The sequence below is a fragment of the Chamaea fasciata genome, unplaced genomic scaffold (assembly GCF_029207755.1).
Source record: "Chamaea fasciata isolate MVZ Bird 193981 ecotype frontalis unplaced genomic scaffold, bChaFas1.0.hap1 SCAF_1, whole genome shotgun sequence".
Taxonomy (NCBI): domain Eukaryota; kingdom Metazoa; phylum Chordata; class Aves; order Passeriformes; family Sylviidae; genus Chamaea; species Chamaea fasciata.
Window position 1 is genome coordinate 73,411,694 of NW_027094086.1, and position 26,283 is coordinate 73,437,976.

The 26,283-nt window shown below is 39.3% G+C and overlaps 1 protein-coding gene across 3 annotated transcripts in view; it reads right to left on the minus strand.

The window, feature by feature from the left end:
- The window catches only part of CTNND2 (catenin delta 2), a 640,488-nt gene extending 632,883 nt beyond the window's left edge, over nucleotides 1-7,605 (minus strand). For 2 of the 3 annotated variants that reach the window (XM_066186189.1, XM_066186180.1), the window contains exon 1: nucleotides 7,333-7,605. In XM_066186189.1, the coding sequence (XP_066042286.1) occupies nucleotides 7,333-7,369 (37 nt within the window). In that variant the 5' untranslated portion in view covers nucleotides 7,370-7,605. The remainder of the gene's footprint in view (nucleotides 1-7,332) is intronic. The other variant, XM_066186212.1, reaches the window with a different exon arrangement.
- Nucleotides 7,606-26,283: the final 18,678 nt, after the last annotated feature.

The window sequence follows — 26,283 nt, forward strand, 5'->3', positions numbered from 1 at the left end:
AAATATTTATTACTCAATACAAAAAAATCACATATCTTCAGACTGACAGGACAAAAAAACCCACAAAACAAAAGAGCAAGACCTATACATGCACAGTATCTCCAAGACTCAGGGATAGAAAAGTAAGAATTAATATGCAGATTACTCTTGGCTACCTTTACTTATAAGGTATTTATAGAGAGGGAACATGTAAGCCAACTAATCAAAACTCAACTCCAAGAAAGGCAAAGAAGAAATGTAAAGATTACATATTACACTATAGCTTTCCACTTCATCCACACACAGTACTTGCTGAACAGACGTGTGCTACATAGGATACATAGAATGTAAGGAAATGTTTGTTCCTTTCTGAAATGAAGAGTATTGTCCATCCTTTGGGTGCTCATTATGAGAATCTGCATGGAATTAAGTGCACAGGATCCCAGTGGAAACAATCGGGATAACAGACTTCCATAATTCGACCAGAACTGCATTATCTGGATTTTTTTTTTTAATTGAAAAAGCTATGTAATGACACATATCAGGAAGGTCTATGTACCTGAGAGTATTAAACAATTATTTATCAGAATAGTGCATTGAGCTTTGCAAATACACCATGGCTTCATGACATCCAAGATTTTTTGGTATCATGAGTCTGCTTTTAATGCCAGTGATTCTAAAACTTGTGATTCTAAATTTACCCTTTGATTAGACATGCATGTTTCTAATGAAGCTCGACCTGTCCATTCTTCTTTGAAGAGATTAAAGTCAGAGTCCCCCAAGACTCCTGAGGCTCTGTGCAATAATTTACTTGTTCTTGGTAAAGGCAGTAGAAGTCAGAAATGAAAAATAAGTGCAATAAGCTGCCAAGCTTGTCAGAAACACTTCCAACCAAAAAAAATATTAGTGAATCTATAAAATCTGTAAGGGACTATCATGTTTATTATGTCAGAAAAAGAGGAATTGGTGTTGCCTATCTCCTATGCATTCAACTATAGGATGCTGTAAGTCATCAGTAAAATGAATGCATGTCTAGTAGTTAATTCTCAAGGTGTGTGGTGGATTACAGCCCCCTTTTTTTTTCTCCAGAGTGGACCAAACTTTATCATCTGAAAATCACACAGACATTGCTGAGAAGCATCTGGAATTAACCTGGAAATCTGTAAGCAGGACAGGACTTCCAACCCTGTTACTCAAAATCTTTCTCTTGGGAAGGTTAACACAGTTAAATGTCAGAAGTAAAGAAAACAGAAACAAACAGTCTTCTGTTGCTTTAATTGTGACGAAAATTTTGAGAATTTATCCTAGACTTTTGACACTTACAAAGAAGACATGCACTATCACAATTCCAAGTTTTGCCCTGTACCATCAGATGACACACAGCAGCACTGCAGTGGAAATCCACATATAAAATCACATTATTCTTGTAACTCAGGCTTCAAAACTATTTGCAGCAAGAATTCCACGAGTCATCAATTACTGTCAACCTCCTTCATTAAAACACAAACTTTTAAAAATACCCAGAACTTTTTTTGTTCTAGTCACTGCATTTCTAAGCACAGTAGGTCAGACAAGGTTAGGCACTGAACTGAAGATTCAGATTACCATCATGTGGTGATCAAGGATACAGATGCTTCATCAGAAGTATGCAGGAAGTATCAAATATGACTAAACATTTTGGTAAAATTTTTCAAAATGCTCACAGATTAACCTAGATTTTGATTTTTAAGAATTCGCTAGACATACCACTGTATTTAGTACCTACACTTTTTAGCAGCCCCAACTCCAGCTTTCCATGAGACTTCAATTTCTTGATCACACAGAATCTGACCTACTACAGTATCAAGCCATGCACAAATTACATGATGCCATTAGGCACGTTCGAAGTCATCCTGAAGCCTGGTTGGCATAAGAAAAGTGAGAAAGTGATGGTGTTATGAATGTCTCCAAGTATCTGCTTATCTAAACTGACTCTACAAATTCTGGCATACAAGACAACAACAAGGTTTGTACAGGCAAGATTTACATGTTTAGTCCTGAGGCATTTCCATTGCTGAAAACCTTTAAGTTGTTGTTTCCTTAGATAACCATTCTCTGACCCAGCCTTCTGCCTTCTCACTCTGCTTTTCACTAAATATCAACATCCATATCTAATGTCATGACATTTTTCACGCCAAAAAAAAAGAGCATGAAAAAGCTTTTGCCTTCCCATATGCCAAACAGGTAAAGTAACAGTTAACCTCTTGTCAAGAAGAACGATTATTTTTGAACAAGCAAATTTGACCAGGACAACAACAACCTGCTTTTGAAGAAACCTGTTTACTACCCAGCCAACATGCTAGGATTTGATTCATTTGTGGCATCTTCAGAAAAGTTACACTCTTTGCTCACATAAATCTAAATTAATGCATATATTAAAAAAAACCAACCAAACAAAAAAGCCCCAAAGGCACCTACAGATCAGCTAGCATATCAGAAATACATAAATTCATGAATTTCAGCATTTTATTGGAAAACTGTAAAAATAAACTAAAAATTTCACATGTTCTGCTTATAACATTCAGTGTATGTTTTCTTACTTTTCAGATACCCAGCTTCAAAAACTATAGAACTCTCTTGGGAAGTAGGAATTAAAAGACCCTGAAACTCATTGTCTGGAGCCTTGAGTTACCTCTCAGACCATCCTTGCCAGCCACCCTTCCAAACTGCTTGCTAGTTCTGATGGAAAACATATACTTTTACAGGAGGAAGATTACCAAACTATAATCATCCTACTGGAGCTAAAAGGTGCAGCAATTTTCTACTACCAGACTGAAACCTATTTCTAATTACTTTCCCAAGCATCTTAGTAATTTGAATGAAACTATCTGAGTCTGATATAAAAGAATGTGTAAGCATTAACTCTTATTGAGTTTAAAACAATCAAGAATCCCCTCAGAATATATATCTACACTACCTGTTTATTTCATTTGGCTGCCTTCAAAAACTCAGCCTTAAAAGGATATCTTGGCTACTTAATTGAATAGCAACTGACAGTTTTTGAACAGTAGAAAGTACCCATGGCTGAAAAAACATGTTTATACTACATTAAGCAGGAAAATTTAAATTACACTGTCAGTTTCCAAAAGTAATTTTCCTAACCAAAAGGAAGTTGCTGCACTGTGAAGATTTTTGGGAGATGAAGAAAAACTGTAAATCTGGCAAGGAAAAACGAGTGGAAGACAAAAACATCGAAAACATAGGAGGGGAAAATGCAAAATCCTCCCCTACAGAATGTTTTATGTAAAGCCTCTTTGGGTCTCAGATCTATTTTTGATTTTGAATGCTATAAGTCAAACTCTACATATTTGTGGCTTCTTAAAATGAACAAAACAAGTGGAAATAATAGTTCATTATAGTAGAATTAGCATGATTAACACAATAAACCAAAACAAAATGTAACATCAAACGTGGTTATTTTATTTTATATATGAATTTTAGAAAGTTAACACTGTTTTGGCAGCTCTGAGAAGTACAAAGGTTTAAAGTTTCATTAGAAACCTGGGGGGTTTCTTGGGGGTATTTAGGTTGGTGTTTTGGGTTTTTTTGGTTTGGTTTGGTTTGTTTTTTTCCAGGCACTTCAATAAAATAGGCAGCAACCAAAAGGACAATATCTTCTGTTCCATGCTTTATGTCTCTTGAAGTTATTGCTTATTACTATAATAGAATTTTGTAAGTAGAATAGGCAGATTAAGAGCCAGTAGGATGCACTAGAAGTTACCATGCCAAGAGCAATTTAAACAAATATGAAATTCTTGCTCTCACAGATAATGAAATGTTTCCCTTTTTCTTAGTTCTAGACTAAACTGGCAGTTTATATAAGAAAAAAAAATCTATTAATATGGCAACTGGTTTACATACAAACAGATACCACATTTCCTTTTCAATACTATTGAATTTAAATTTTGTCCAGCATAATGCCAGACAATCTGGTCAGGCAATCTGCTGTAACAACCCATTCACTACACAAAGTTAGTACATCCCAAGGGGATGGAAGAAATTGTTCCAGTGTGTCATGCTACATTCAGATTTCTTTCCAGGTAAGCCTAACTACCAAGGAGCCATATGGCCAAAGGGTCCTGTGGTTCTGCAGTGTATGAGCAGAGGACTACTTAACTGTCCTGCATGGAGACTTCATGTGAGAGAAAATACTTTTCCCACCATGGCCCCGTTAAAAAAGGTCAGAAATACAGTGTTTTTCCTGGTATAACATCTTCTGTCATGACAAAATCAATCTCATCCATAAGAGGAAATGTGGTTTAGCCCCATTTGAGAGTCATTCTGTCACTTAAGAAAAAAATTTTCCATATTTAAAACTGCTGTCTTTATTAAAGTCTATTTACTTGTATGTTATTAATAATTCTACTAGTAAACTTAATATTATGCAGTTAAATAAGCATCCAAAAATCATCCTCTACTAAGACCTTACTGAGAACTTCAAGGGAAAAAAAAATCACTTTCATTTTTGTCAAACCTCAGCTGTAATTTCAAATATCAAAATCTTCATGACTTACAAGCACAATCAATAGGCATCAAAACCACAGGTCCTTATTTAAGTGAAGAGTACTGTAATAATGTATTTTCCTTATCTTGCTGATGCTCCTGAAAACAGTTGCTTCTAGGATAGAAACATATGCTTGAAATCCTAACAAAGATATGCTGGAATTTCCACAAGTGATCGGCTCTAAAAATCATATCACACTGAACCATGAAATAGAAAATGTATCTGAAATTTAGTGCAAAATTTAACACTCATGAGTTCCGCTGATTCTGTTATCTGCTCCATTTACATGCCAATCTACATCCCTACCTAAAAAAGCTTTTCTTAAAACCCTTAAAATAAACTACTTCAGCACTTCCTTTGTAGCACAAGTTGATTCCACACGTGTCTTGAGCGACAAATACTCAACACTGAACCATAATCATTAAATTGATACTATCCACTGGCAAAGGTAAATTATGCAAATCAGAATTATGCAAATACCTTTTTTTTTTTAGTTGCTACTATTTCTATTTTGTCCATTAGAGTTCATTATGTGAGGACAAAATTATCTTGGTATTGTCATCAAAAAAAACCCACAGCAGAAGTCAGAGGCTTGTGTCACCAATGAGCTATTTATTGCTTTTAGCATCTATTAAGGCACCTGACAAACAGAACTCGAGCGCTGTAGCTGGAGTCCTCTCCCAAAAGCATCTTTCTTACAACCCACAAAAAGTCATGCAGCTGGCATTTGGAAATAAATACTTTGCTTCCTACTAGCAGCTTTGGGGGGTATTTCCCTCCGTAGGTATACATAACACAGCCCGCTACTCAATTTTTTTTCCAAGCCTCTCTTATATAACAGACTGCAAAAACCATCTCTGAACAACGTGACCAAGATGTGATCTCCTCTTTTGGAACTACAACATTCAACACAATCACATTCAACCCAGTCTGGAGCTATTAATCAACTTCTTACTAATGATGATGATCGATTGCAAATTCTCTGCAGTTTTGCAGCCGATAGTCAGTCAAGGCTCCCAAAGGATCTTGTCCTTCACAGACCGGAATGAGACAGCTTCACCAGCTTGCCTCAGAAATTAGTCTTACAAGGGTATTTCACCATCGTATAATGTTTTGCTTAAATATCGCAGTCTTTCTAGGTGGTTTGAGTTTAGTGTTGGGGCTCCTCCCCAGATAACCTGTGTAAAAGCAACAAAAGCCCTAAAGCCGCTTGAGTCTCAGAGGCACACATGTAGGATATACAGCAGCTTTCGCTGGAGACCTGCCCTTAACCCCTTCGTGCCATATCATTTACACACTGGTCAACTAACAAGGCTGCCTGAAAAAGACAAACCCAGCCTATGTGAGTTACATAATCAGTTTATTTTTTTAAGACAGGATGAATAAATCCTGATTTATAGAATGATAAAGATTTTTTTCCCCCCTCTCTTAATTTTGCAAAAGACACAAGAGACTTACATAAACTCCATATAATTCTGGGTTGTCCTCTCTCTGTCTTGAGGTACGTAAGTCTTGACGTACCCTGTGGAGAGGTTTGCTACAAAGCAGAGCTCAGGCTGACTCACTGTTTTCCCCTCACATACAGCTACCTATAGACTTTGAAAATAAACCTGCAATGTGAAGTTTTTACTTTACCTTGTTATTGCCAACAAAAAGGCATACATGTTTTAAGGGGCACAGATATCAGTTACGACAGCTACTAAAGTTAAGAGCTGGGTGTTCAATAAAGGAGCCTATTCATTTCTAAATATTTCTTCCAAGTTTTGGATTTTTTTTTTCTGTAATGCATAGGGTTAACCGTGACACACTGAATCCAAACAAAGCACACCCTAACAAAGTATAAGAAAATGCAACTGCACAAGATACTGTATTACAATCTTCCATGTATTCGTCCTTCCAGTCCCTCCAGGGGAAATTTAACATGGTTTCTAAAATTATCCCTCTTAGCGTGGTTTTTTGTTGTTGTTGTTTTTTTTTTCCTTCATTTTTCTCCAAGATCCCCGGCCAGAAGAATTTGTGTATTACATGTACTGCCTGTGCCGCTGCACCTCCTTCCTCTGTGGTGACTTGATTCAGCTGAAGCTACGATTTGACCGATCGATGCAAGCACATTACACACCAGAATAAGAGTAAGGTAAGGGTAAAGGAAAGAAAAGCATCTCTCCTTTCAGCCATTAAATATAGATCAACGAAACATCACAGCGCACATCGCGGCTCCCCTCCCCACCCCCTCCGCCCGCTCCTCGAGCGCAGGATTTCGCAGACGGTGGCTTCAAAGGAAGAACACACACCCCACACACCCCTCGGCACACACACACAGACACACACACGCAGCACAGACACACAGAAACACGCAGCAGCCGTCGCTCGGAGCCGCCCCAGGGCGCGGGGTCCGCGCAGGGCCGGGCGCTGCCCCCGCCCGCGGGTCCCCAGGCCCCTTCGTCTTCTTCCTCCTCCTCCTCCTTCTCCCTGGCCCATGACTTCACCGCCGTAACGAGCACATTAGTGCAGGGCGTCGGGAGACACGGTGCCGCGGATGCCCTACATAAGCAACGACTAACGTAGAAAGAAAGGGAGGAAAGCGATGGAGGGGGGAGGCCCGGGAGAAAGAACCGTGAGGAAATAACGCACTTCGTTACCTTTCGGCCGAGGGCACAAACACCGCTACTTGCAGCCCAGCCCAGCCCGGCTGCCTCGCCGAGGGGAGCAGCGCAGGACCCCGCACCGAGAAGAAATATCACGCAGGCGGGAAGGGTGTGTGGGGGGGAGGGGGACGGACCTGGCACCATTACGGTGCCTGTCGTACTCACCGATCGGCGCCGATTCAGCCTGCTTGCTCCCAAACATGTACCAAAACCCAACAGCAAATCCTCAGTCCGCTAAGCGAGAATGAAGGGGGGGAGCGGGGGGGGGCGAGCGACGGCTCCGGGCTTCACCGCAAGGTCCTGACCTTGCCCAGCTGCAGCATCTTCGGCTTGCCCCCCCCCCCCAGGGCGTGCGTGTGCGCCCGAGTGCGCCCGTGTGTCCCCGCGTCCCTGCGAGCGCGCCGATCCGGCTCCGAGGGGCTCGGCCGCAGGACAGCTGCCCGCTGGCTGCCGGGGCGAGGAGGGCTCGGCATCCACCGCCCCGCCGCTGGGGCGAGGCGCGGGGCCGCTGCGGCGGCGGCGGCTGGGGCAGGCTGCGCGGCGGCGCCGTAGCGCAGCGCGCCGGGCGGGCGCACCGGCCGCGGGATGTGGCCGAAGGAGACACAGCCGCCGCCGCAGCATCTGCCGCCGCCGCGCTCCCGCCCGCCCTGCCTCCCTCCCTCCCGCCTGCCTCCGCCCCTCCCTGCCCGTCCCCTCCCCAGCAGGAGCGCGCCCGCCGCGGCCGAGCAGCCGGCGCTGGGGGGGAGAGAGGGGGGCGGGCGGCCCCGGTGCCGATGAGGCGCCGCCGCCTCTGCCGGGCGGGGCCGGGGTAGGGCCAGGTCCCCCAGCATCGCCGCAGAGGGGCGCGTCCCCGTGTTCCCCCAGACCCCCGTGGCGGGGGGGGGGGGGGGGGCCTCTGATTTACTGGGGAAGGGGGAGACAGGGCGGAGGGCGCAGGTGTGGGAGCGCACCCTGGGGCGGGGGTCGTCGGTGGGGAGCAGCCCCTCGGCAGTGACCGCGGCTCCTGCTGTCATGGGTTGGGAACTTGAGGTCTGCCAGCCAAAACGGTGACAGCAACAGGGAAGCAAGAGCTCATTCTCCGGCTCGTGTCTACCTCGGGTCTCTCTTGCCATGCTTGGGAAACCTAGGTGGAAATCCTACCATGTTTTCAGAAGTCTTCTTGCGAGCAAATGGGGTAAGGAATATGGAAGTCATGTTTTACTCCTGCGCACGCTTAACCCTTCGTTGAGAAACTTGTGTGGAATGCAACTGCAGCACTCACCTGAAAGTTGCCACTCCACGGTTCCCTTCAACTCGCCGCTCGGAGTTTTGGTACCTGAACAAAACCACGCAATTTTTTGGGTTGTTGCCCGGGGTAACCTCTGCTAATTCACGCTGGCAGTGGGCTGAACATCGACGCGGTACTGGGGCCAGCCACAGCCGCGGCCGAGGCGCCCGGGCAGCGCCTATAGCCGGTCATTTGCTGCCCGACCGCGCCGTCCCAGCACCTGCCCCGCAGGGAGGGAGGGACCCGCGTGTCCCCGGGCGCCAGGGGCGGCCAGGCGGGCCGATCCCATGGGACACGACGCTTCCATCCATCCTCCCCGCACCCCCACAGCCCCGCACCGCCAAGCCGGGTAAGTCATGCCGGGCCCTGCAGCGGGATCGGCGGCGCTACCTGCAGCCGGGCTGAGCCGAGGCGGCAGCGGTACGGGCCGACGGCCGCCAACGGGCTGCACGGCGACTCGCTGCTGCCACCTCTCGCTTGGCGTTCTCGCAGCTTCCCCAAACTCGGCCGCGAGCAGGAGATTCACCTGACTGAAGATCCCGCTCTTCACCGTCGGATGGTTACGGTGGCTACCCCCCCCCCCCCCCTTAATATCACGGAAAGGCCGGAGGCTACGTCTTCCCAGTGGCGGAATGCCTTGTTTGAGGCCTGAGGTCACTTTTGGGGGGACAGGGGTGTTTATTTCCATATTTATTGGACTGTATAGGTGACTAGTATGTGTCCTTTCCCTAGGTGGCCCATCCACCTGTGACAAAATCGGTAAGTTGCAGCTGAGGGTGATTCAGCCTGGTAGCACCCCTCAATGCCAATCCAGGCTTTGCCCAACTACTCGGACTTGTGAGAAGAGCACCTCTGGGCTCAAATCTAGAGTAAGCCCAAAACCTCATTGTCAGGTTGTGGTCTGGCATGCCTTGATGCCTACTAAGTTGCAGCTATAGAGGGGAGCTTGCTGGTGGCAGAACACAGTGGCCAATCCAGTCTTGACTCAAATAGAGAAGTGACCAATTAACCCATTGTCCAAACTTTTGGTTGGACCAAAAGTTCGTTTTGTCTGCTAAGTGCAAGACCCTGGGTTTGTGATTCCCAGCCTGAGACAGACATCTAATTCTGAACTGAAAGTAGTGGATCACTCAGCAGTTACCTGAAGTCACTGTCTTACAATTAAACTTCAAGATGTACTTGATAATAAGTGTCACAGTATTGTAGATATGCCATGGCATCATGTGATCCACCTTCTGCAGCCAAGCCTCTTTTTCAGAGCTGAAAGTTTTTTCTCAATAAAGGTAAAGGAGGTTGAAAGAGTAGAAGAAGGCTGTGTCCTCCTTCCATTCCCCCTCAAATACTCCCATGTAATAGGGACATTTCATGGCCCTGGGGACTGTACTCATCTGACCTAATTGTACAATATGCAGTGTGTGCTAGTGAAGAATGAACCTAAGACGTATGATTCTTCCCACACTGCAAAGGTTACCCAGCTGGGTATCCTGATCTGAATAGTCGGTATGGTAGCTGTTAGCCTGGAAGTTAAATATAGTAAAAATAAAGATACATAATAATGCAGACCCACTGTAGGGAAAGTGAGGCCTGGAGGCAGAAGGGTTTTGGAAGGATCTAGGTGGTGTCTGAAATCTGTTTTTTCGCTCCCAAGGTTTCCTCCTTTCACATCACAGCTTTGCATGAGAGGGATTTCATCTTAGGATGCTGCAAGATTCAAAAAGCTTCTCCTTTTCCTGTCACTTTCCTCCCCTGATTCTCCCTGCATCACATTTTCAATGTTCCCTGATACCAGTGAGGTCAGAGAAGGGGCCAGGACCGAGCCCTGCTTATGGATATGGAGAAACGTAACAAGGGAATTAAATCAGAGTAAGGGAGATCAGTGAGGGCTAAGAATGTGAAAAGCAGTGGGATCAACTTCTGGAAGGGACTGCCCATCTACAGTAGGTGCTGTCTGCCAACTTCATTCTCAGTGACTAAACCTCTTCTTCTGACAAGCTAAAAGCATTTGTAGGTAGAAGCTGTTCACTTTTTTGGTCAGTCCCAGACTTCTCAGATATAGACAGTCCGTTTTCTCAGGCTTCTTAGGTCTGTACCTAGAAGTAGTGTATCTATCCTAATCTTTGGTTATCTTCCCTGATAGTTTGTTCAAGTTGCAGTTTTTCATTTTTTTCTTGAAAAAGATGGAAAAAGAAAAGGAAATTATCATATCAAGGCAGATATTTTCTAGCACAGGAACTGTAAAATCATCTTTGCCATTTGTATTTTCCTGTTATATTTATATATTTTCTTGAGGCCTCCAGTTTCTATTTGGTCAAAATAATGGCAAATAAAAATTTTAGAAAACAAAAAAAGAAGTAGTAACAAGAATAGACCTAAACGTAGTAATAGAAATTTCAGATAACTAATCCTACAAATGACTGTATTACAAAAAACAATAGCAGTAACAATTTTTTCAAGTTTAGGCTCAAGGGTTCCATCTTGGAACAGTTGTTTTTGAGGGATACTTTTGCCATCCTGCTAATTAAAAATATATCTTTTTCTTTGTAAAAAAACTATGTTATGAGGTAAAGGATGAAGCTAGCAGTGGAGGAACCCAAGGAAAAGTCCGTTAGTCAAAAGTTGGATGAGTCATCTAAACTCTGGGATGCCAAGACACTAGTTGTGTCTGTGTGTTCTGTCTCAACATAAATCATATTTAATTTTTGTTTGAGCCTTCTTGTAACAGAGTTTGGAAGCTTGAATTTTTGGACAGAAAGGAAAACATTTCTTTGCTGTTTTGACTTTATTTAAGATTATATTTAAATTTAAATTTAAATGTATGCTTCATATGAAGATTGTTGAGATCCTCTGTTATGGTCCAGGTCCAGCAACTTCTTTCGTCACACCAAAATCAATGGGAACTTTCCATACTAAAAATGTAACTGAAGTGAAACTGGGTATATGTAATAGTTTCATGTTTCAGGCAATCTTTAGCAAATCTGGAATAAAATTGGGAAAACTTGTTTTTTACCCTTTTTAATAAACTGAAAAATCAGTCAAGCACAAATAATTTTTCATGCTTAGAGCAGTATTTCAAATAAATTCTTGCAATTACTGTCTTATCCCTTTCTAAGAATTATTTCGAGGTGAAATTATTAAAAGAAGTTGACAATATCCATCAAAATACATTTCAGATAAGAAAGAGCATGTTTCTTGAGTCATACAGTATGGTATCTTAATGAAACTAAGCTGATAATGAATTCAAAAAATTGGTCCAAATTTCTTCTCTCTTACTTGACTTTGATGTTATCTTTTAAAAGTCAAATCATGACTGAATTATAGCAATACTATATGTATTTTTCATTTCTCCTAAATTGTTGCACAATATTGTATGACAACAAAGTACCCGTAAATCCTGGGATGAGGATGATTTTCTATGCCACAAAGATGACATGAAAAGAGAAGGTTTGCATGATTGTATTTGCATAAGCTTGCATTTTCTGATCTCATGAAAATCTTTTTTAAACAGAAGTCTCCTAAAGAAATACAAGGTATTTTCAATTCTGAGGCACAGCTGGCTTTGACTCAGTCTGATTATGAGTAAATTATTGTTGAAGTGCTAAGCTTGACTGGAAATAGGAAAATACAATTGAATTTGTAGTACCTGCAGATTTTGTAAATGAATCTGTATTTTCATTGGGAGAGTTGGTTTTTATGTACTGAAGACAGCTGACATCCCTAGGACCTGACAGAGATATTCTTATTCCCAGCTTCATTCACTGATGATCAGATAGGCAGTTATGAACAAAATCTCTCTGAAACAGCTGTATTAAATTTTTTTTGGACCTATTTTACTTAAAAAATAATTATAAAAATTAGTGTTTAGTGAATAGCTGTCATTAGTTTCCTAAACAATTTGGCATTTTGAGCATTCAAGGTAGAGTAAGGGAACGGCATTTTTTAATAATAAAGCTTTATCTAAGTGTTCCTGGCTAATTAACTAGTTGGAGTTTTACTTAACTTCAAAGAAAAACATAGTGGAAAAAGAGGGAAACAGAAAATGTAGCTGCTTTCCTCTCTCAATTAAACAGATCTCATTTAAAGAGCGATTGTGGGTTTTAGTTTGTTTGTTTTTTGTTGGTTTTTGGTGCATTGTAATTTGGAAGATGGAAGGCCAGAAGTTGAAATGAAAATTAACAGTGTAAAAATTGTTCTTTTCAGCACCCTGGAAAACAAAGTTTGCTGTTATAAATTCATATACCTTTTCATGTACATGAATAGGGTATACAAAGAGCTGAATGTTCTGAAACAATTTGTAAACCCTTATCCCATGAAAGAAACTAATTTCATTCTGTCTTCACGTCACCCAGTATTACTAGCAGTACGATGTCAACTTGGCTGCAAATTATAATCTATGGATTGGATATCTGTGGATGTTCAAAACATGTTTATCCCTATTATTGTCAACTGAAATTAAAAGCCATTCTCAGGATGCATCCTTTAATACATTTACAGCTTTAAAAGCATTTAGGATTAAGGTGTAACACTTACAAAACTGTATTGTACTTTTGGGTTCTTTCTTCTCTTCCTTATATTTGTATATTGAATAAGTTCACCTCAGCAAAAAAGACCATGCTGCAAGAAGTCAAGCAGAAATCTTGCCATGGATTCAGAAAATGCTGCTGTTTGAATAAAAGTTAGTGAAACCTTGTTGCAATGATTATCCTTTTATTTAATCCATTTAAGTTCTGAATTTTACTTTGTATCTTTTCACAATGTAAAAGACGGTCAGAGTTTAAGGAACCAGTAGATTGATTATCTAGTTACACCTCACATTGCATAAGACTGAGATATTACCTACCTTGAAGGCAAAATTAATGGCTTGGCATTATGGAATTATGGAATGCTGAGTCATTTTCTAATTTGTGCTCTATTATATTTAGTCAGTATCAGGAAAGATGAAACTAGTTTTACTCCACTGTTATACTCCATGAACTTCATGCTCCAAAAGTGAGACACATTTGCCTTTTCATACCAGTATGATTTTAATTTTCTGGAAAGTCTTGATGTGTTATTCCAGTGCTTAGGAGAGCTTCTCATCTAACACTTTTTTAGAACCTTACTCTAAATTTTATTTAATAGTTTCACTAACAACTCTTGTGAAAACCCACACCTCTGAAGCTCCATGGGTATAAAACTGTTAGCAAGGGCAACTTACAAGAATTGTCTTCTTAGGCCATGCACATGAGTGGTTTAGTGTACAGGAAGACACAAAGTAATACTCCCCATACCTGAAGTTTTTTGGGTATGCCACTGGTGCATTCAAAATGTTTCCCCCACCAGTGGCACCAAGGCTGAAGTCACAGATGGGGGATGTCTGGAGAGCACTGATGGCAGTGTGGACACAAGGACCTGCAGCATATCCTGTACGTTGTGAGTCCCAAAATATTTCCTTTAGTTTCTCAGCTGAACTGTTCTGCACTTCATAGCTACGAAGCAGATCGCCTTACACTTTGATCAGATAATTCTTTTTGTCAGGCCTCAGTTCACCTCCAAAAGTTGGACTGTGGCAGATCATCTGGTTCATGACTATTATCCAGTTTTACCACTTTTTGCTGCAGGCTGTCTTCAATAATTGGCTATCTCTGGTCCTATACATAATTTGTAAAGAGGTGTGTTTGTCACCATCCCAGTTTTCAGTAGCAAGCCTACTTCTACAAACTAAGTTGTTTAGAAAGAATAATTTTCAGCAACAAAGGAGGACCAGTTGCTGCAGTTTAAATGGCTATTCACATAAAAGTTGAAAGGCTGACTGCAGTGGATGAGTACAATACTGAATTTTTCCTATGAAAGTTTACAACATTATAGTTCTCTATATGGGAAATTCGATTTTTACAATGGTGTTTTAAAAATGGAAATAGGGAAAAAATCTATGACAAAGCATTTAAACAATTATAAATTGTTCAGCTTTGTACCACTCTGAAAGTCTGTTGCTGTCTCATGTTCTTTGTGATAGTTTTCGGCACACCTTTTAAGTGCATCAAGAAAGTATGTGGTGCTCAAGGAGCAGGAGATGTTTTTCCTCATTTCCTGTTCTACTCCTGCTCTTTCAATTTCAGAGTAACAGATTTTGAAGGAAAACTTGGGTTTCTTACCCTACGCTTTTTCAGCAGAAAAACTAACTGCTTATTTTCATGTAATCCTGTTATGTAAATCTCTGTATTACTGCACACCTGACCTCCCTTGTGATATTTTTAACTTAGTGGAAAACAGAAAGATATGTTTCATCAGCACCACTTGCTAAAATTACAAAGAAAAAAATAACTGTGTTTAGTATTTTCTTAACTTTTATGAAAGAAGAAATAAATGGAAGTAATAAGCTGTAAAGTAGTACCAAATTCTAAGAGGGAAATAAGATGTTTTATGATCTTAATGTAAAAATTTTGTTATCACTACTATTATTTATCAAATACTTATAAAAATGCATTTATAAAAATTTATGTTGTGAGTCATTTTTTGCTAAATTTTGAAATTTCCACAACTTCTACTGAGGCTATACAGTATGAAAACAACGGTAGCTGTTCAAAAGTAACATAGTCAGTCCCACATCACACTGTGTCTTCCAGTGTCTTTTGGAGAGACACTGAAAGTATGCTGTGACAGCTCTGATGAGCTCAACAGCAAGAATCCTTTTAAACGGGGAAAGCCTTTTAACTGAGTTACAAAAAAATCTTTGACATTTCCCATGTCAACTCTGTCCCCAAAGTAAGTTACTATCATCACATACAGCGTTCAGATGGCAAATCTCCTTTTTCACACTAGGATATCAATTTAGAAATTTGTATTAGATTCAGTGACCTTTGGTTATATTTATATTATTTGTGATGCCTGTGAGATTTTTCAGCTGTTATAAAGCAGCTGAGAATAATACTGTGGTTTTGGAAGTTTGAACATATTCTGTAGAAAAATACAGGTGAGCAACTATCCATCTTTGGATTCTTTTTTCCTGTTGCTTATTCTAATGAGTGACTGACAATGCAGTTGCCAATTTAACCTAATACTGCATCAAGCAATTGTGTGACACAAAGTAAGCTTTGACCTCCATACACTTAGCATCAATTTTATGGCTACACTGTACTTTCAATTTGTCGAAGTAGCTGTTTCTTGTAAAAAAATTATTAAACCACAAAAAAAAAAAAAGTAAAAGATGTCAATATATTGTTATTTTAGTAGTACATAGTGGCCAACCCCCCTCATTTTTCTAAAGCTACAGTTTTTGTTTTCATACACAAAACTCAAAAAAAGGCAAATCATAGAATCACAGAATGTTAAGGGGTGGAAGGTACCCTAAAAATCATCTAGTCCCAACCCCTCTGCAATTCACCTCCCAATAGACCAGGTGGCTCAAGGCCGTATCCAGCCTGGCCTTGAAAACTTCCAGGGATGATGTGTCCAAAGTTTGATGAGCAACCTGCTCCAGTATCTCACCACCCTCACAGTAAAGAATTTCTTCCTAAAATCTAGTCTAAATTTCCCCTTTCATTTCTTACTGATTACTCCTTGCCTCTTTATAGAATGCATTATATGTTTATAATGGCAAGTGTGTTTATAATTTCAACAGTTCGTAAATTTTATCGTTAAGTTTTCCTGTGTAGAAGCCAGTGTATTACAGTGAAGAAAAATACTTTGATCTGTAAAAGATATTTCTTCAGTGGTTGTTTAGTGCCTTGTTCTTTGGATATAATATTGCATTCGTCTATTATAAAAAAATGTGATCTGGAATTTTTACAGATCTAACAACAATCTCAAGATTTTCACAGTCCTAGGGATAGCAGACAATTTAAGTGTTTTATATATATATGAGGGGGTCATTAAAACAGAGGGTTGAGGGTTAGGATAGCCTGTTACAGATCCTCACTGAGACAGGATATGTCTGTAGCTTCCATACAACTGATTTCTACTGTTTCACTTATTGAATGGGGGTATCAAACTTGTTACACTAGACTGAGGTTTTGGGATGAAGAACAACATATAACCATGATAGAAAATATCCCCCAATATAGGCAGAGTACTCCAGAATGGGCAAGTACAAAGAGCCACCACAACAAGAATATCTGTGAAAGGCTGACTGCCCTGACTATGACTGTTTCACAGGCTTCTCTTCTCCCACTGGTTTGTGAGGTGGTCTGTTTTCCCTCTTATGAGTAACTGGCAAGTAAATATGATGTTACTGGAAGAGGTGAAGCTTCCCACCACATGCTGCAGATTATTATATTTTTTATGAAGAATGACACAAACTAGGTACTCCTGTCTATTTTGATAAAAGTCCTGACTACTCTTTCAGCTCAGACAGGCAGTGGGTGTTCATCAGCCTTTCAGGGCAAGGGGGTAAGCTCTTTCACTTATATTTCAAAGGTGTCTCCGTTGCTCTTGATGTCTTGTCCCTATAGATATATGACTACCTGATTTCACTTCAATGTTATTGTCTACCTCAGCCAACTCTGTCAACCTTTGTTTTTAATCCCCTAACATCCTATAGTCAGTTTCATCCATTGCCTTTAAGCCCCTCAAAGATTCTTAAAATGTTTGCTTTTTTTCTGAGAGAACTGTGACACTCTTCCTCCTGCACTGCACCCCTTCTTATCAGTTACAAAAAGCTGATGGAACCTCTCCAAGGCCTTGAGTGATTTGTTCATCTGCGTTGCCTCAATCTGTGAGCTGGGAGATCTGGTCATAGATATTGTCTCTGTTATCTCTTTTTCCTGAGTCTGTGTATTGAGGTAGAGTTTATTACTTTTTCTGTGTCTTCTCTTTGCTTATTTAAATAATATTGTCGAAAAATGTCCTTACATTACAACTGTCACATATCCTTTATATTTCACACAGCTTTTACCTTCCACCCATCCTTACAGTACTTAGCAATATTAACACAATGTTTGAGCAACTGGAGCTCATCTTCTTAGGAAAACTGATCTAGATGAAAAAACTAAGCTAGCTCTTTTTGTTCAAGTCATTTATTAAGAGGTTTCTGAAGGTAACATCACCTGATGCTCTTTCAAGCAATACAATGTGCTTTTTGCAGACTCTGAAAAGAGCAACAGCTACATAACATTACTTTGATTTTTACAAAGTATTTTACTGGTAGAAGAAATTCACTGATATTCAAAGAAAAACACCCCTGGTACCAACAAATAACTAGCCACTTGGATTATATAATAATTTAACGTGAAGACTCAAAGACAACTGCAGTCCTACGGGCTTTTAAAATACCCAATAATATTCAGATCTTTTAGTGCTTCTTTGACAGCTTTTTTACAACAGCAGCTGTGACAGTCTGCATATTCTGCACAGAACTCCCAGTATTCAGCAAAAACTGATAAGCCAAAATATTTTAGCTGCAACTCTCTACTTTTCCCAGGGTATCTTCTTGAGCTCTTTCTAGGTAATTTCTCTGCTCTAGTGCCTTATGTGAAAACTTGCTTCTGTGACTTCATTTCACTTAATGTTTTTTAGCTCTGAAAAACTCAGTTTTCAATAATCATTTTTTTCCTACAGAAAGACAATACTTGAAGAACACAAACCATTATGTGAAGGAAGAAAGCCCAAAGGGGCTGGATGAATTTGTCTCATTTTTGATCAATTAAAAAATTTTTACCTGTTGTAGACAGCCTGTCAAGGTATTCCATGCACGTCAACCTCTTCCCAGAGGCAGTTTACCCTTTCTTACTGTGTATCCAAGTCACCTGCACTCACCTTAAGGTGCTCAGACTTTCAAATGAGCCACAAATTTGATGAACTTCCTTAACCTAGAGATCTAGTCAGTAAAAGAGTGGGGAGGTGGGAGTTAAAGCCATTTTGGCCTTTCCAAGAATTACGTCAGGAAAGCATCCTACATCCTAGAAAAGGAAAATACATGGATGAATAAAAATGGTTTCTGAATGACGTGGCATAGGCTTTTACAGCCTACAAACCTTTAAAACTCTTGTGAAAAGAATTGGTATTGCATATTGCATAGTATAACTCAAAAAAGAACATCTTCCTGGAAACTGGTGATGATTTTATTCATTGTAGATTACTAAGAATTCACAGATTGAGGTAATTTCTCTCTAAATTCCATCCTAATACTGAGCCAGCCAGTTAATCTGGAGATCAAATACCTACCAGGTCTACTGCAGATACATTTTGAAAAACTCAGGGAACGAATAGTTGCTTTTGAAGGCAACAGTAAAGAATAATTGTCTAGATAACTATAGTTTTCTGGCATTGTTTACCTATAGAGTGGACATCATCCTTTTCTGAAGTATATTTAAAACCATTAAATTCTCCAAAGTAGATCTTACCTTACCGAAAATATTCAGTGTACATAGAAGATATTAAATTTTCTTCTTTTCCCTCAGTATATGGACAACCGGACTAGGTAACAGGTCCACAGTGTGGGCACATGGATGGCTTAAAACTGTGCTGTCTTTCAAAAATGATCCTCTGAGAGTAACCTTTTCATGCTTACATAGTTTATTTCTTCCCACAGGACTGACTTCTAACAGGTTAATTACTTTTCACCTTTTACTTTCACAACTGCACACTGCATTTCTAACCATTTCATATTTTTTTTAATTGTGGGATCATCTCTGCTATTTATCAAAGTCATTTAGAATCCTTAAGTTTATGTTTCAACATGCTTGCAGTCTCACCTGATTTTCCATCATCTGTGCATATAATAAGCTTGTTTTTACTTTAGTATCAAATTCATTCATGACAAGATTTAAGTAAAAACAGATTCTGAGCAGACCTCTTCTGCTGTGGGTGGTGATTCATTGATACATACCCTTCTGATTACAGGTTTCCAAAAAGAGTTACACCCACACTGTAGCAGATTTATCCAGATCGTCCTGTAATAAATTTTATCGACATCATGTGTCCCTTCCTGCTTATAGGGTATCGTGTAAGGCACCATTGAAAGTTGTTCTTGTTCTTGTGACATGAAACATCTATCTATGTTCCTGTGTTTCCATTGCATCCACAAGTTTCATCACCCCACTCTGAGATAAAATCATATTGATTTGACACATTTAATGTTTTTACAAATCCACATTAGCCTCTATTAATTCTGTAATCTTTCAGTCTCTTGTCTACATGGAAATGGTTTAGTTACGTGTGTCAGAGTTACTCAGGGTCCACAACAAAGCTGAAAAATCTGCAAAATCCCCATGAAATTGTCCATCTCACTTCTTTTTACTGTTCTCAGGGTCAGTCTGCATTTAGATAACCTTTTGTCTCTATAAATTTTCAAAAATAACTGCTAATAAATGTGTTTATTCCAGCCATTTTGACAAATATTTGAGAATTAAATTTATCAGGGCCATCTGATTTCCAAACAGTTATCTTACCTAAATGTATTCACATCTCTTTTCCTCTTGTTCTAGGCTAAGATCTTATCCCACTGATGTGAAGTAATCACTTGTGAAAGCCAGTGATAATTGATGGGAATTTTGGAAAGGCAAGTTTCAAAAAGGGCACAAAATTCATGAGTTTTCTTCACTGTTGGGTAATGAGCGGGGATTTTTTTCCTGCTCTTCTGCTAGCAAGTTGAGCATATATTATGGGGATAATATGTCTTGTCAGTTTCATGGAGCTTATACTTTGGTCTTTTCTTTCCATATGCTCACCCATGTTATTTTGTGATAATCTTTAGCAACCTGATTTTGTCTTCACTTTCTGGATTCTTCTTTTGCTTGAAGTAGGTGAAAAAGTCATTAGTTACATCACTTCTTATCCTTCCCCTTCACTGCACTACAAAATAGTGTGAAAATATGACTGTGGCTTAAAAGTCATGTGTGACATGACATTCTTCAGAAGAGGTGATGCCTACACAGAAGTGAATGTGACCGATAAAAAATTATCAGAGGGAGATATACAGCTAATACCGAGTGAATTGGCTTTTTCGAAATCAGATGTACATTTAATTTACATAGCATGAAGAGGCATTGGAATTGCTGTAGTTTGTCAATTCCATATTTTAAGATTAATACAAAAAAAGTTGTCCAGGAGAGCAGTAATGCCCTTTTTGTTTCTCACCTGTTTTTATAAAGCCTGTTTTGTTACCCTACAAGTCTGTTTTGCAAACAGTGCTAATACCAGTCAATTATACTAGCTGGCATTTGACAAGACCTACAAACACCTAACAAATTACCAACTGAGTCACTACATGAGCAGGAATTTCAAGCTATGAACAATGCTACTATTTCTATTTATAGGTGTTTCTGACTGTTTTTGTTTTGATTACTTACACACACATGCACATAAGCAGGGCTCATCAGCTCATTGCGGCCTCACAGTTGACTCAGTCTGGCAGCTGATGCATCTACAGCAGATCAGCTGTTCCTTTGTTAAAAGCTGTCACTACAGCCTGGAAGAATTAATATAACTCACATTTCAGAATTCAGTATTTCTGGACAAGGGTGGATCGCCTTATACTGAAAGCATTAAATAGCATCACTGTTTACATAATAAATGACATCTGACAAGGCACCAGGTATCTTGGTCCTTTGTAATTAAAAATACTAATTATACACATAATAAGTAGTGTATTATATAATATTAATAGTATTTTCTATTGATTCTGGAGAAAATATGACATCTCACTCCACAAAAAGAAATGGTCTTACAAGTAATATGAAAAGAAATAAAAGATCTTACATTTGTGCTATCATACGTGCAATCAGTGATGAACATAGGAGTGTCTGCATTACACACCCCAGGCTGTGAAGTATTGCCACTTTTTTTTTTTTTTTTTTTTTTGAGCAGAAGGGCTTTTAGGGTTCATTTGACCTCCCACTCTTCTTTTGTGACGTCATCAGAAGAGAGAACTCATCAAACCTCTATGTCCTGAGATCCACTGTGAAACTCCCATAGCACTATGGCACCTGCTTGTAGCCAACAATTTCTTTTACTCTATCTTTAGACTCAAGACCTTTTATATCTTTGGATTCACCTCTTATGTGCTTGATTCAAGAGGTGCAGTTGCTCTTGTACTGAGAAATTCTTTACTATTTCAAGACAACATGCCATTGCACAAAGCGGCTCCCTATCACACTCCAGCTCCTACTTCATGAAGCTTTTCCCATGCTGAGAGGAACATACCCATTATAATACTGAAGGGCGAATATGTGTTTCAAATTCACAGACCTTAGCTTTATAGAGCATAATACTCCCACAGACATTGACTGAGAGGAAAATGAGCCAGGTTTAATTTCTAGTCTTTCTTACTTGCACAGTCAAGGAATATGCAGGGGAAGCTAGTCACTAGCTAGTCCCTGCTTTGCTTTTGGGAGTCAGGGCAGAGATGGTGCTCCAGGATGGCACTTGTAGCACCTGTGATGCCTGCTACCGTCAGAAGCTATTGCTATCACAAGGCAGAGGAAAAGGGTGAGCCAAGGAAGGCTGGAAATGACCATCACTTGACCTCTTCTGTCCTGCTGGTGATGAAGGAAGCCGTCAGAAGGGTTCAAAAAGGAAACACTGAGCACCCCAGAAAAACTGGGGAATTCCCAGTACTTCCAACAATCGTCACCTTTAGGAGATCTGGATGTCACATGGGTGCTCTGGCTGTAACTGGAAGAAGGTAAATGAGCTATGAGTGGGGCAGCAGAAGGGCTGGGATGAAAATACTGGCAGCACACACTCTGGACATAGATGGTACACAAGTATGCAGCACGCACAAGAGCTGCACTCGCCCTCACCCTTGTTGTAAGGCCTTTTCCCCTCTTGTCTGCCTAATTTTTGATATAGTGGCAAGACTTGGCTCTGACTGTATTAGAACAGACGTTTTTGTGTTGCAAGATACACTCAGGTATCATTTTGGACACCATTTGGCAGCTCCTAGAAAACAAATAAGGGTTTTCAACCTAGACACAAAAAATGAAGCTAGCATTATTTTCACAGGCAAAAAATGCTGAAAGGTTTTTCATTTTATGTTTCAAAGCCATCTTATCAGAATGTGCCAGTGGTTAATTTTCCTAACATTTTATGTGTGTAACACGAAGGGACAATAAGACATTGGGAAAGGTAAAAACAATCAGAGACTGTAGACCATATGGTGCGGGCAGACCTTGAAGAACAATAAAGTCATCATCCTCTGGCCTTTAATGTTCTTTTGTTTTCCTGGTTGCTTGTAATGTGCCCTGTGGCAGCATTATAAATCTTCTTCCTGTGTAATAACTCTTACCACTTCTTTTCTTGCAATTACAAAAGGTGTTTTATTTTTATCAGCCATTCCAGACAACACAGATCCTATCTAATGTATATCTGGAGCAGTAAAAAGATTGACTGTATAAGTGTCTCATATAGTGTGATACATAAAATCAAACATTAATAAAGGCTTTTGACAATCTCCATCTGTTTGATCTTCACACTTCTCCCTCTGCTTTTTTAAGAGATAAAGTCTTGAAATATTTCAGCATTTCCTCTAACTCATCTAGTCTGCCAATTTTTTGCAGCAGCTTCTCAGTTGCTTAGTCCTATGACCAAATCAGGGAACACTGGTTTTTTTGGGGTCATAGGTGTTACTTTTGTTTCTCTGGAAAACATACAGAAAATATCTTGGAGCTCTTCTGAATCTGAGGATGAGCTGCTGCAAAGCATTGACTATGGGGTCATGGAAAGTGTGACTACATGTAGCGAGATGTAGGAGTAAAAAAGATTGAGAAATTTTTGAACAGAGTTTTATCCAGTCATAAAGCTACACTTGAGCTGAAAAAAAAATTACCATTTCCTTGTTACAAGCATAAAGTATCAGGATAGGTTTTCTTGATGCAGTTTGTTGAATGTCCATGTCAGTAGCTAAAGCATGGGAAGTGCAGATCTTGTTCACAAGAATTGTCTTATCACAAGAATTCTCTAATCATCAGTTCAACCTTCTTTTACAGAAATTAGATCCAGAAAATTAAAAGTAAGTACCTAAATTGGTAGTTCTGTCACTATGTTTAGACCCTCTGACACTGCAACTATATTTTATAATGCTGTCCTGGAGTTCAAGCTAAAATCAAAATTTCCCAGGCTTAAAAAAATCCCACCACCAACAACAAAAAACCAAACACAAACATCCCCCCAAAACCAGGCAGCATAGGCTGAAAATTAGCAGGTACTTGCTTGTCCTCCACATAAAACTTGCTACTTTCCTTTAAGTACAAACATTAGGCTACAGTTTCATGCTCTCAGTGAGTTTAATGTAGGTGAAATAGATTTAAGATTCATACATGAGAAAAAAACTTAAAACTATTTATTTTGATGTGTGAGGGAATAGTCTTAAAAATAAACACATCTCAGGAGTTTTCGAATAAACCAGTGAAGTTCTCAAAAAATTTCAACCCTTGCCTTGTATGTTTTGTTTAATTCAAGTAATTATTTTCTTTCATTTTCTAAAAGTGATATTATTCTTTTTTGAAAGATGATAAGAAAATGAAAAATATAATCAAAACTTGTACATATCATGCTATGAGAAACCATTTTGTGATATAACGGCCTTACCCAAATTCAAAATTTCTTCTTCATGGACATCTATTCTCAAGTACCAGAGAGATGAAAAATCACTTAAACGAATGTTCTTTGCTGTACTTTCATAGGTGATGCCATACGTGTCACAAAGAAAATATTCGTACCAACTTTAATTTTTTATTGATCTTAATTCTAACAAATGCAAGCAAGGGAAATGTGTTTTAAGAAGAAATAATAGAAGATAATACAAGAAATTAAATCTATCTGTAGAATAGATATGTCTATCTGTAGAATAGTATGAATTCCTTTTCATATCATCAAATTATTTCCTGTATTTTCACAATGTAGCACAGCACTTTTAAAGAGTGTCAAAACCAAGTAGGACCAAAACAAACATCTGCCTGCTACTTACGAATAAAAATCAAGCCATCTTATATTTTTTCATTTCCTTAAGAAGAACTGCTTCACTAAAATTTTAGCCCATGGTTGTATCAACCAAACAAATTAAGAAAATACTTACCAGTGGTCTATGAGTTGATGTCAGTGCAGGAATCACGTTTTGCTAAAATAGAAGCTATAAGTATTTCTGTAATTTCTAAAAAGGAGCCTCACTAAAGACTCTAGAGATTTAAAAAAAAAAAAAAAAAAGCCAGGTTTCTAACAGAATTTTTCTGCCACCACGCCTTTTGCTTAACACTGATTCAAAACCAAACAGAGTCAGTAGAACCAGTTAACCTATTCCCATTTCCTACAATGAACAATATCATTGCAGTTCTGTTACAGTTATATCCTTTGGAAAATTCCTGAGGAACTTTCTTGGTGAAATATCTCTGAGGTAGACTTTTTCTGAATCAATCCAGAAGGAAATGTCCAAGGAGTCCTCATAGGACTTTAACTGTATCATAGATGTCTCAAACAACTTTAAGGAGGTTTTCAAGAGATGGTTGGACAAAGCAGCCTGGTCTGTATTGAACATTGACTGTGCTTTAATAAGGGAGTTGGGAATAAGTGATCTGCTAGGGTCCTTTCCGAAATGCATAAATTTATCCGTGACCTCAGTGTGATTTTTGAAGTGTCTATTTATGACCAAAAACCAAAGCTAAAGTGTGATAAATATTCCATTACTTATGAATCAATATTAGTTTTAGAATCCTGCAACAGTTTCCACTTTTATCAGCACAGTTTAAAAAGTGACTTCTGGACCAGATGTGGTGTTGTTACTGATTGCTGGGCATCTAGAAAAGAGTAAGTAACAATTGTTCAAAGAAATCGGTGCCACTTAAACATCCAAATACCTCCATGTGTATTTGATCTATCCTTCCTCTGTATAGCAAAATGTCTCTTTTTTTTTTTTTTTTTTTTTTTTTTTAAATTTTAAATATGATATATTCAAAGGTCTTTTTTTCTGAAGATTTTTTTCCATATATTCTGTTAGGTCAAATTTCATTTTCATGTTCTACTACATTATTACCCTTGAAAATCCTTCATTTTTTAATGACGGTAAAGAAACTGGAATATTGTCATTCTATCTTAGAAACTGCATTACATTACATTTACTTTAAATTCTAGATCTGCAGATCTTCTATATCTGGTAGGACAAAGATTTTACAGTAAAATGATGGTTGAAAAAATGTGGAACCATATGTTCTCATAATACAGACAAAAACATTGTTAAAACTCTGATTTTTCTTCTTTTCATTACAATTCTGATTGCAATGTAAAAAATGTAGGTTCTGAGGAGCAGGGTGGAGAAGGGGGAACTTAAAATTCAGGGGTGTTTAATGAGGTAATGTGCCTCAGATAGTATTCTGCTGTTGAAACTCCCATTCTTTTTCCATACATAGACTGGTGTTGATCAAACTATTTTTCTTGTGGAGTAACTGATGTATGCTAGCATTTTTATCAAGCCACAAGGAATTTTCATGGTAACAAGACCATTTCTCCACAAGACAATGAAACCTCATATGCACTTTGTCCATTATCCACCTGAATAGTCCTCCCAAATTGAAAAAGTAGATAAAGACCTTCTTGCATTGTCTGGACTGGCTCTTCAGTGAGAGTAAATGCATGTGACAACACACCAAAGGGTCTCTACTTCTATCATCCTAGACACTTTTACCATCATGCTTTAGTATAGGGCTCACAAGAGGACTCTGCTGTCCAATCCACTCATTATTGTTATTTATTTCCTTCTTATCTCTGTGTACCTCATATTCCATGGCTCTTAGGAAAGTCTTCATGCCCATATTCTTCCTCCCAATCCTTTCCCAACAGATGGCACAGGATAATTCTGCATATTTTCTTTAGCCTTCTACAGACTAAGCAAAGAGCCTCTCCAGTCCTTTCCTCCCATTTTCTTGTAATTGCTAATTCCAGGATTT